The 12,145-nt window shown below is 37.8% G+C and overlaps 1 protein-coding gene across 1 annotated transcript in view; it reads right to left on the bottom strand.

Annotated features, from left to right (window-relative positions):
- Positions 1-913: 913 nt before the first annotated feature.
- TBCK (TBC1 domain containing kinase) overlaps positions 914-12,145 on the bottom strand; it is a 94,657-nt gene continuing 83,425 nt past the window's right edge. Inside the window, exon 26 of the mRNA XM_039551640.1 lies at positions 914-1,570. Coding sequence (XP_039407574.1) covers positions 1,460-1,570 — 111 coding nt within the window. The 3' untranslated portion in view covers positions 914-1,459. The remainder of the gene's footprint in view (positions 1,571-12,145) is intronic.

The following is a 12,145-nucleotide window of genomic DNA, read 5'->3' as shown; positions in this document are numbered from 1 at the left end:
TTTTTTCCAGCTTCAAAAATGTAAAAAGACACATCTAACACTTTCTTGTCTTCTAAAACACATTCTTCCACATTCCCATTTAATTTCAAAGCCATACTGACAGTCTTACATTATCATAACTGGTTTCCCAGTATTAAATGTAGTATTTTCAAGGAACATTCTTGAAGACAGATTCTTTTATTTTCCTAGCCTTCCTCCCATCTCCACCATTATTTTTAGAATAATGGACCTGACAAGATAGCAAACCTAACCTGGGATTTTGAGGGGGAGGAATTAGGATGTTGGTTTTTTTTCCCCTCATCTCCTGAAAGTTGGTACTTGTCTGAATCAGGTTTATTTTCAGCCTCTCAGCAAGAGATATGCCAACTCCTGTTTCTGTTGGTGCTTTAAATGCTTTCGGCTTCTTACTGCAAAGTAATTCCCACATCTTTACTGTACAGCCACCTCATGCCCTTTGTGGGAGCCTGCTTTCACTCATCTGCAGCCCTTGCACCAGTCCAGTTCAAAACCAGGTTGTTGTCTCAATCTGTCAGTTTTAAAGTTCATGTTCAAGGACTTAAAAAAGCCCCAAGAAAATTGACACCACTAGCTGAAAGAGCAGAGGGCCAAAGAAAACTCTCAACTTCCAATCCATGAAAGAGTGATTATTCTAGAATGTTTTTGAATGAAAATTAAAATTGCAATGTTTCCTTTCAAGGCATGAGCTTCTAAAATGGAAGCACACTATTATTGGCAAAATAAATGATTTCTAGTCCTAAGACACAGTACTGTTGAAAACCCACCTTTCTGGTAAGTGTAATTGTTTGAGAAATTGTTACACTTGATACAATTATAGAAACAAATTGTTAAATTCACCACAGAGTAGAAGAAATTTTCCAACTTTTGATAGATTTTGGACTGACTCAGCAGCAGCTCTTACAGTGATTTCCAATTTGGGACACATCTTTATTTCCAAACCAGATGAAAAAAATGCTTTCTCAGAAATAAAGATACAGCAATTACTTTTAAAATATTGGAGAACACACTTTTTCCACACAATATACATGGTACAGTTTCACTTTGCTACTTTCAACATTCACAGTAAAATACTTTTTCAAATAATCTAAGTGCACCTTAGAACCATCAAGTGCCAGTTAATTTTGCTCCGCAGAAATATAAGATACCAAACCCCAGATGAGGTCCTCTCTCTTTGTTCAGACTTGCCCAAGCACTTCTGCACTACATCAGTGCTGAAAGAGGTTTCTTGAAAAGCTTAAAGCTTCAATTTTGGTCAGTTCCAACCAAATCTCTATACTAAGGAACAAACACAAAGCTCCTGGGCTCTACAGCTGCCGGATAAGACACTGATCATCAGGATATCTTGTATGGCAAAGATGCCATAATGCCCTTTAGGTTCAGGATATGTGTTGTAGGTAAGACTTTCCTCTTCAGACAGATTGTCCTGAATGTTTACAGTCACTTAGATTTGTGGAGAAGGAACCGTGAGGAGACCAGTTGGCTTGATCTTGTTGATTCCTCCATCTAGGATGCAGACCCTTGGGTACTTGTTTTTCACTAGATGAGCTGCAAACTGAAACAAATGTATCATTAGCCCACTGCATATCATAGTCCTTAAATCGCAATAACATTAAGTAAGGCAAATTAAACAAAAAATATCAGACCCTTGAAGTTCTTTTTTTTGCACCAACTAGTCCAACACAGGAGCCCAGGCCAGTGTGTTGAAACAGCTGGGATGAATTTTGTGGTCATGAAAGTGTCACACTAATAACATTGAACTTTATTTATCTCTGCTTAGGCAGGATTTTACCTCATCCTAAAAGGACTGCTTAATCTCAGGGCAATCACTGGAGCCTCTCTCAAAGCATGAACTAACAGATATTTTTCTGTGTGTTAATCTAACTCCCAGCTGTTTCCTGTAGGCTCCCAAATGTTCAAGCATCACAGTTTGAGGGTATAGTCATTTGCTTACCCTGTCAAACTCATCCGATGTGACTTGATCTCACAGCTGTCAGAAATGAAATTGGGGTCTATCATCTTTAATCTTCCCTGCTCCCACCAATCTGCCCACAGGCAGGTTAAATAGTGCAAGCAGGTGTACCCCCACCACTGAAAGCCTCTCTCCTCAAATAGTTCATGCCATAAACACAGCAATTGCCACTTTCCACATAGTAACTTTGTGAAACATTATTACAAAGATATTTTGTATATCAAAACAATAATGATAAAAAAAATCAAAATTGTGTTTCAAAACACCAAAATCCAACCCAAAGGAACAATATTTTGTGCATTACAGGTCAAACTTGCCTTCTATACACTGACTACAATTCATTAAAAAGCAAGCACCAAAACAGACTAATCAGTGAGAAATTAATAGTTTTACTTAATTTCCAGTAGCTGTGATAGATTGCTCTGCCATCCCAGTCTTTGAGACTGTTGCTTTAAACTTGGCTGTCAAATCAGAAACCATTTGTAAAATCACTGAGTGCTTCCAATGGGCTATGTAAAAATTTTGCTTTTCCCTTTTTGACTCTTTAAAATAATTAGTGATGCTATTTGAGAACCTGCGCAAGCGTGATGTCCAGATAGCTAACTTTGCTCAAACAAATAAATTCCCAACTCAAGAACAGCTGTGGGCACCCCAATCAAACTCACTACATGGGATTTCTTTTTTCATTTACTTTCCTTCTAATTACCTGTTACAGTGTAACAGATACTGAGGCAGAACTAGATGTACTACACAATTACCTGTAAACATTTTGGCTGTTAAATTTATTTCAGGTAGTTGCCCAGAGAAGACCAAAGGGAAGTTCAATTATCTCTTTCCCCATCAGTTTGGGTTATTCAGTATAGGAGTCAAAGAACCAACTAAAAAAATCCCCACAATCAGGGAATCAAAGCAGCTGACAGTAAACTTACACCATATATGGATGTCAGCTTTCATGAGCAAAGTAAATGCTATGCTTTTAGAAAGGTTCTTGGGTGCACAGGTGGTGTAATATGCACAGAGGCATCACTAGAAAAGTCCAAATACCTCTTGCTATAATCACAGTCCATAAAGATGTGGTGTACAGTAAAAGAGACAAAGATAGCACTCAGCTATGCATACCATGAACTACAAAAGTAGTTTCTATTCCTAGTGAAATACTCCTACCAGACACCTCGACTTCACATGGACTTACCTGTCACCTCACAGTGCTCTCCACCTGCGACTAATGGACAGTGCTCTGTCTTGGACACCAACACTGCTCAGGGCCAGCAGAAATGAAAAATGGCAACAAGCGTTCAGGCTGGCAGGAAGCAGCTCCATGTTATTTCCTGAGTACAGCCTCCCATGTGCCAACAGAGATGTTCCACTCTCTGACTACTGATAACTTTAAAATGCTGAAAACAAACTGTAAACTCTGCTCCACGTGTTTTGAATGCCCTAACTCTAATACATTCAAGGTAATCTTAAAAGAGAATACACAAACAAATGCCTTGTACTTGGGGTTTGAGCATAAAGGCCTGTGTCCCACTGTATTTTAGAACTGTGTCAGTAGCCAAGTTATGTAAAAGTAATTTTCTTCACTGCATATGACGAGGTTACTTTAAAACCTTATAGTAAGGAATTTGTTGCTTCTTGCAGGGCCTCTGGGAAGAAAGCAGTGCAAAATCTGGGGCTGGTAGCAAATGATGGGCAGAAAGCACAAGAGCACAAGATGATATACCATAAGATGAACTTCCTATTTTTTTTTTTTTTTTTAAGTTGTCACAGAAGTGTTTTCTGTTGTCTGCCTAGTTTAAGTGAGAAATGCTGCAAATACGGCTCAAAATATTGAACATCCAGCCAGGGAAAAACCACTGAGCAGGAAACGTACTACTATCAGTACCTCACTACTGTGGGAGTTAGCTGTGAGTCAGGGCCTAGAGGCACATTGACATAAGCTGAGAGCTGCCATCCAACTCCCAATATCAGCCACCAAGAGCTTTGCACATACATCTGTCCAGGCAATGCATAGAAGACTCCAGGTTTAAGTCACATGGCAATAGGGCTTGATCCAATTAAAGACATTCTTAGTTTTACCTTCTGCGTCCCTCCATTTTTTCGCTGAAAGTAGAAACAGTAACTTTTGGTAAAGCGTAGACTTAGAAATAGCCTCTTACTAGCCTAGCAGTCTCCCTTATTTAAAAGTTTGACTTTTTATAGTTCTGTTCCTCTGTATGTGTCTGTGCCACCCTCTCCCAGACAGAGGAGCCTGTCTGTCGCAGACAAGAACAGGAACTTGTTCACCATGTTTCTGAAATGTCCCATCATCACCTGGTATCTTGCCTTGCCAAAATACACTCTATGAAGCCAGTATTTTCAAAACACAGGGGAGTGTTATTTCTGGTGTATGCACTGATGGAGAAGAAGGACTATTTGAAATAGCTACTTAGATTTTCTCCCCAGTATGACCCTCAGTTATGCCAAATATCAGTAGCCTGAATCCAAGAAATAAAGATAAAAAACAAGGTTACCTAAAAAGCTGAAAAAAAAGGTAAAATCAGTGATCCTAAAAGAACAAACTTCATGCATCAAAAAAATCCCAAGGTGCTCTTCTGAATGAATACCCCAGACTTTCTACAACAGAAACTGCCATCTTGGCATGCATACAGGGGCTCTATTTGCTTTATAAATGCAATCATGAAGTATCAACTAGAAGTTTACTAACAGGCTCCTGAATATATAATTTGTAATTTACTAAATAATCCAATTTACAAAGGTGCTGTTAAGACTGAAAATAACATGGTGAAGAGATAAGCACATGGGTTCCATCATCCTTAGCAACCTGTAAAGCACTCACATTTTAAAGAGCGATGTACTGAAACATACAAAGGTAGTGTACAATTGAATTTCCATTATACAGAAATATATTTCTGTAAATAGAAATAAACTGTCCTTTATTAAAGATTAAACTTTCTCAATTTTATCAAATGTTTGTGTTGACATAACTTCTGAAATACATCTTTCCCCATACCACCAATGGATCACACTCCTCTGTAATGCTTTTGTTTTCATTTAGACAAGAAGACTACTTGGGGGAAATGAGAGTTGTTTCCATCTGAGGAAAGGCTTTAAGGGATACTACTACAAGACTTTAAGCTTTTTACTTCCTGCTTCAGATGGTCTTTCCTCAAAATGAGATTCCCAAATTCAGTTGCTGTGTTTTCTCTGGTTGCATCTAATGTTTAAACTGAACTTCCAAACTGAAATTCTTCTTGCTGCTTTCACAGCAAATATTACATATGAAAGGATGAATATGTGAGAAACATTGTTTAATGGCTCCAATATGATGACTTTGCTGAAGACTTTGGAAACACAGTTCCTCTGTTAAGCAATGCATCCATCAATTCCAGATTAAACACCCTTCTTGGTGAGCATAACTAAGCCAGGAAGTTGCAATTTGCATTTGAAAGTAGTCATTTAAGACTCTTAATGCAGATACAAAAAGTCAGGCTTTCAAAGACAAGATCACAGAAAATTCATACCAAAATTAGGGCAAATATTAAATATTTTATCCTGTCTTGGTGACGGTCTCAATATAAACAGCATAACAGGACTGCTCCTTTAAGCACTATCAAGAACCTTAATGATCTGCACATTGCAGAATTTATCAAAATGTTTCTACTACCCTGTTCCAAGCAGCAAAGTAACAGCTTTCAAGTGCTGCATGTCTTATGCCAGGCACATCACGTTTTCAGACTGTCTACAGCACAGAGTCTAAGAACACAACAGCTTGAGCAGCCCCACTCCCAGCACCCTTCGGGCCAGCCACGAGGGTTGCTATGTACACATTATTCACTTTCACAGACATTCTTGTGACAGGCTTTAATTAAAGGGCACGCTGGGAGGGAAGGAGGAGTAACATACTGCACCAGAATACCAGAAAAGATTGCTGTGACAAGTGTTACCATGGTATAAATATTAACAGCATACTCTGAAAGAGTCAGAAGAAAAATAGAAGTTGGAGGAGAAATATCAACCGAATTTTGTATTATTCATTCATTGCCACAAGATTATTTCTAGTTTTCTACTTGTAAACTCATGCTACACAAACCTCTCAGGAGCTGCAGGCTATTTTGCTGGGTGATTTCAGTCCAAGAGCTCACCTACACCTCTCTGAAAGCTCAACAGTCGAAGTGATCAGTCTGCAACTTTTTTAACAACACTCTCCATATGCCAGAACACAGATCCAATACACAAGATTATTTTTAGTGACCTACTTCTTATATTAAAGAGTTCCAGATAAATGAAATGACACTTTAACACCATGGAAAAGATAGGAACCTAAAACCTCCCATATCAACAAAACAGTGCCTAGTTGTTGGTTATGGTATTACCATAAACTGAATGGAAGTAAAAAAAAAACCACAGAAAGGACAACTTGGTGCAAACACATACTAAGGGGTGGGAGGGGTGGAACATAGAACCAATCACTCTAACAAGATCAAGGGAAAATTCTCTACATGAAGATCTGGCCAAAGTGGAACACTTTCCATTCTATCACAAAAACACAGCAGTAATTTAAAGGACATACATGCAAAGATTTGAAAATAAGCCTACACAAACAGGTATTTAATAGCTGGTTTCGGAATAAGTTTTACTGAGAACAAAAGTAAGAGTAAACTGTCAAATTTCTTCAGGTAATAAATTTTAAACACCTGTATTTTAAATTTTCTACCTAGAAATTATATACATTAAAAAAATACCCAGTTGAAAGTGAGCACTTGACAATTAAAGTCAGTTGCCAAGATTTAGCTGCTGTAACACAGCTAATTTATACTGACTAAAATAAATGCAGTGCACACATTACAGTTGAATGGAATGTAAAATGAAAATGCAGAAAGAAAATTATTTTATTTTTCATTCAACAGAAAATAAAAAAGCTGTTAGTGAACAGAAATACAGGATTTTGAAAAGAGGTGTAACAGCTGGCTTGGATATAAAAAGAGAAAGTATGAGTCTTTGTGAAAGATTCTACCTCCTCCCCCCACGTCTAAGGGTTGCCCGAGATCTTGAATAATGGTCAAAGGAGTATTTGATAGCGAAAAACATTTCTTTGTGATTTGCAGTACTTTTTCCTAACACTACCTAAAATGCAAGTTTTGTCCAGTTTCTACTCAAACTCTACTCAAACCCTCCTGCAGCAGTCAGTCATTCAGTCAGTCAGTCCTCTTCAAAGGCTGGTTCAGATACAGTTTAGAGAAAAGCAAAACAACATTGCTCCAGACAAGCAGCACGGATATTCTAACTGCCAAATTCACCAGCACCATTCTAGCTGGTATATCCTTACACAAGGTCCTGAACCTCTAACACTATTTATAGGTCATTACCATCTCTATTTCAGTTACCACTATTTCCAATTCTCTGAACTGGAACACCAGGAAACACAAAACACTCTGTCAGAGCTGAGAAACAGCCCAACTTCTATGTTATAATGCAATAGCTCTGAGCAACATGGATACAACCAAATCCAAGCTCCATCAAGGACAAGAGTACTCTTTCAGAGGTGCAGTCTACAAGGAGTATAACAACAGCTGAGACAGAAGTCTGGAGAAAGTCTGGAGCCTGACAGCACCACTCCAAGATTCAGGTTAACCATTCTCCCATCCTTCCTGTCCTTAGAGATTTCCCAGATGATTGAAAAGAGCTGACTTCCTGCTTGCCAGCATCTCTCAGACATATTTTCATAGGTAAAGCCAAGGACTCCACAATTCCTCATTCCAGAAGGATCCAAATCTCCGCGTAGCAAGGCACACAGACAGGCCAAACAACACCTACATCAAATGAACAACTAAAATTTCCAATGACCGCTACCATTGGTCTCAGTAAAAATTAACAAAGAGAACCTAGTTTGGAGTTTTGGAATTAGCCTGTTTTCCGTGGCGCTTACTTCAGAGGAGGAAAAGAAACACGCAAATTCTGCTCCGAAGATCCATCTTGCATTTTGCCCCGTCCTCTTTCATACCTGGCTGGAACAGTGAGAGATTTAGGTCATCACTGCTGTAGCTGAGGCACTCAATGCACACGAACCAAAGCCAGGGTCAGGGGCAGAATTACAACAGCACAACACAACTCCTGGCTGGCAGCCCAAGTGTCTCTCTTGGGCTGTGTGAAGAGCATGTACTGGCAACAGCAGCTGGGCTGCTTTCTCTCCATGAAGGAAAGCATGCATACATTATGCATGTTACAGTAATAAAAAGGGCTAAATGTATGGAATAAAATAATGAAGACTTAACCATGTATTGGGTTGAGTTAAAACCAGAAGGACTGTTGCTGATTAACTAAAACCTTTCAAACTTTTCAAAATACAAGCTTAATCTCTTCCTCTTTAAAGGCAACAAGGAGGCTCTGATGATTCCAGTAGCCTCCGAGTCTGAATGCAGATGGAATGATGGGGCCTTAACAAAGAAACATGAAAGCCATTCTGTGAATCATAAGGGGCCCCTCCATCCCTGCAAAGAGAAGGGTTTCCATTCCAATTGTTCAGTCACTTTTCTGCAGAAACTATTTACAAAGAAACAGAGTTTAAAAGATGTATAGTGGGAACATCTCCAGAAGTTTATTGTCTAATTTCTATTTACTCACACTCCACAAGTTTTATTAGGCCCGTCCAACTAAATATATATGTCTTTAGAAGCACAAATGCACCTGTCCTTTAGTATTCTATGCAATACCTAATCTTCAGATCACCCTATGAAGTTTCCTAGGTATCCATTTGTAGTTTTAAGACAAGTTTATAACAGAAGAAATAATGCAAGAACTTGCTTATCTGGCAAGGGGTTTTAAAAAGGCCTCAGGAAGATGACAATAAAATCACACAAATTCAGTAGTAACCAGACACTGTAACCTATGTGTCTCAGTCTTCATACAAGAAAAAATGCATTTTTGATAGTGTGCTGGGAGAGAAAATACTATATGCTATTTTCATATAGAAAAAAAAATTTCTTTTTTCCAAGCTAAGAATATGTTATACAAAAAGAATTCTGAATTTGACCCTGTCCCTCTTGCCTTGAAAATGGTCAGAAAGATCTCATGGAAAATCAGAACTTCTTGTCTTTGTTTTGGAGATGATTCATGTACTTTATCTATTAGCTATTGCAATGCAATAAGAATGACTGCCTCAGTAACTTGTAGAGGTTCTCTAGACAATATATTTACAGCAGCATAACTTATCTAGACAAAAAGTAATCAATGTAACAATTAGAATTTACAATTTAGAATTTGTTTCCCAGCTATAAAGACATATGTCTTTCAAGTTTTGACTTACAACTTATCTTTTTCCAAGCAAAATATAAATAAGTTACTAATTATTAGACAGATTAAAGTGTCCTGTATATTTTATTCTGTTATAGCATTTAGCTGACAATAAAGCACATATATTAAACCACTGGGGAAAGCATGCATTTATTAAACAACCAGAAGCAGAAATTTGCCACTATCAAAATTAAGTTGCTAGGGAATGATTTAGTGTCAGGTAAGGTATTTCTCCTGTTCTAAATTCAGTTAACATTGCGGTAATATAGGCAAAAGTTTGAAATGGAAACAGATAATGGCTTAGCACCTCAAAGCTGACTGAAGGAGGGAAGATGAAGCAATGTCACCTTTCCACAAAAACATCCAAAGTAATCCCTGTCCTACACATGCATAACTATAATCCACCTTTTTACTTGCTGTATCTCTGAAAGTGACAAAAATCAGGAGACGTGTTATTTGTCCTAGACCAAAAAAGAAGCTACAGTTGAACACCTGTTGCCTATTTAACTATTATATTCCCAACTGTAATGATCCCTTGACCATAATGGAATTTACAACGTGCTTACCTGCCTAAGGATGTGGGAAAGGGGAATTCAATTCACTTAGGAGATGCTGCCACTTAACATATCCAAAAGTTACATATAAAAATAGAATCTGGTTGATGAACTCCAGCATAATGCCTTTTATGTGGAGGTTTCCCACTGTTTTCAGAGACAAACAAATATCTGCTCTGTTAACAAGTGCCCAGGAAAACCTAGAAGAAAGGCTGGCACCATGAGAAGCAGCCTAAAGGAAGGAATATTCTCCAGAGAGGTGTGAGCCAAACACCACCACATGATACCCCTTTTACAATATTTTTATGCTGCTAATGGTGCATTTAGTAAGGCTCTTGTACATCAGCCAATATATTAACTTCTAGAGGTAGTAGCATCAATGTCTTATCATGCAGGATTACCCTGTTTTAATTCCGTCCTAAGGAAGTGTTCAACTAGAGCCAAAGCTGTCATATCCAGAGGCACTACGAGACATTGCTGGCTTCCCTATCCTCTTGCTGGAACAGTGTTGTGGTGAAGTTTTCAGTTTTCCCTCTCACATCTCAAACTCTAGACAGCATTTTCTTTCCAATTCAAATTTTTTATCATTGAGCACCAAATCAAATGCAAACAACAGAAACAGAAATGAAGTGCAAAAAGACTTTTTCTACAGGTCTGTTCAGTGTACGCCACTTTGATTTTAAAATTATTTTTAAGTGATGCCAAGTAGGCTGCTCATAGGAAGCATAATTGAAAGATTCAACCTTCTAACTACAAACAGACCCATATACAATTAGTGTTTTTTCACACTTAGCCCTGCCTCTCAGTCCTATATAAATTTAAACTGAACATATCACACTGCCAATCTCCAAATTTTTAGTGAAGTAAATATCAGTGAGCATTTCTGAAGAATGCTCCTTTATGGCAGAGGGTATACAATTTTTGGCTCATCCCATTTAATCTGGAAATACTCAGTCCTATATAAATTTAAACTGAACATATCACACTGCCAATCTCCAAATTTTTAGTGAAGTAAATATCAGTGAGCATTTCTGAAGAATGCTCCTTTATGGCAGAGGGTATACAAATTTTGGCTCATCCCATTTAATCTGGAAATACATACCTCTTTTTGGAAAAAATACATTTAAAGTTGGGCATCTTGTAATGTGGACAAAAATTGGTTTTGTTTCCATGCATTAACTTTTAAATTTTTTTCCTATGATTGGATTACCTAGTAAAATTTAAAAAGTAATAACTATTGTTCTTGTCAAACCTTGAGCTACATAGCTTGGGCATGAAGAGTGGCAGACAGTTCTATGCAGCCATGCAGAGTAAAACTGAAACTGACCTTAAAAAATTACCCACAAAAGAAAAAGTTTTATCAGCACAGTCAAATTGAAGCTAGTTCTATATGTATTTTAAGGGTGTGATAGAAGTGGCGAGTCCCTACCAGTATTTAGGCTTTAGTATTTAATTAATTTCTGGTCAAACTGGTCAATCCAGTATTTTGTTGCTATTTAAAGCTCAAACCTCTTTAGGCAGGATTTCAAGAACTCTAAAAGCAAAACAAGAGGCAAAGCAGCATCTCTCCTTTATGGAGAGCTATGATATTGACAATTCTGGGTCAACATTGTCTCAGCTGCATAAAATCTGGGTTTAGAGGATAAGACAGCACCTGTCATGTGACTGAAGTATTTGCACTCACTAAGCACACTGCAAGATTTTTTTAGATGCATAGCAAAGGAAACATTCCATGTTCATTTCAAAAATTTTGAAACGTTTAAAAAAACCGTCTAATGTTGCATCAGAATTGTCTCTCAAATACAGAAGAAAATAGTATCTGCTTGGCTTTGGTGGAATAGACAACCCACACTGTACTTTCCATCCCTGGAATTTTGTTACAAGTTGTTTATTCACTCTGAGTTCCTTTGTTTCAGACAAAACATTTCTGACTGGTTGTGAAAAACAACTGCCAGAAAATGGCTTGGTAGTGTGTGGAATATGTCCCATAAAGACACTCACTAGTGAACACCGAAGAACTTACTTTTTCCTGTTCTTAATCCTCAGGGGTTTAGTGAATGGTTAGGCTATTCCTGAGATAAATTTGCATGTTTGGTATTTTGAAATGTAATTGTTGAAAGCAGCTACATAATCCACATCAGACATGTAAAGCATCACTTAAATCATCTCCATTTCGCTCTTACATTTGTTCATTTTACATTTGTTCTTTTGAGAGGGGATTTATGCATTCAGCATTCAGTGAGGAATTGTGATTATTCAAATGGTCTGATATCACGATGAAATATCTATCATGAACTTACTCGGATTCACACAC

The sequence above is a fragment of the Corvus cornix genome, chromosome 4, assembly GCF_000738735.6.
Source record: "Corvus cornix cornix isolate S_Up_H32 chromosome 4, ASM73873v5, whole genome shotgun sequence".
In the NCBI taxonomy this organism is placed as follows: Eukaryota; Metazoa; Chordata; class Aves; order Passeriformes; family Corvidae; genus Corvus; species Corvus cornix.
Note: the sequence above shows the minus strand (reverse complement) of the source record. Positions and strands in the feature narration are given on the sequence as shown.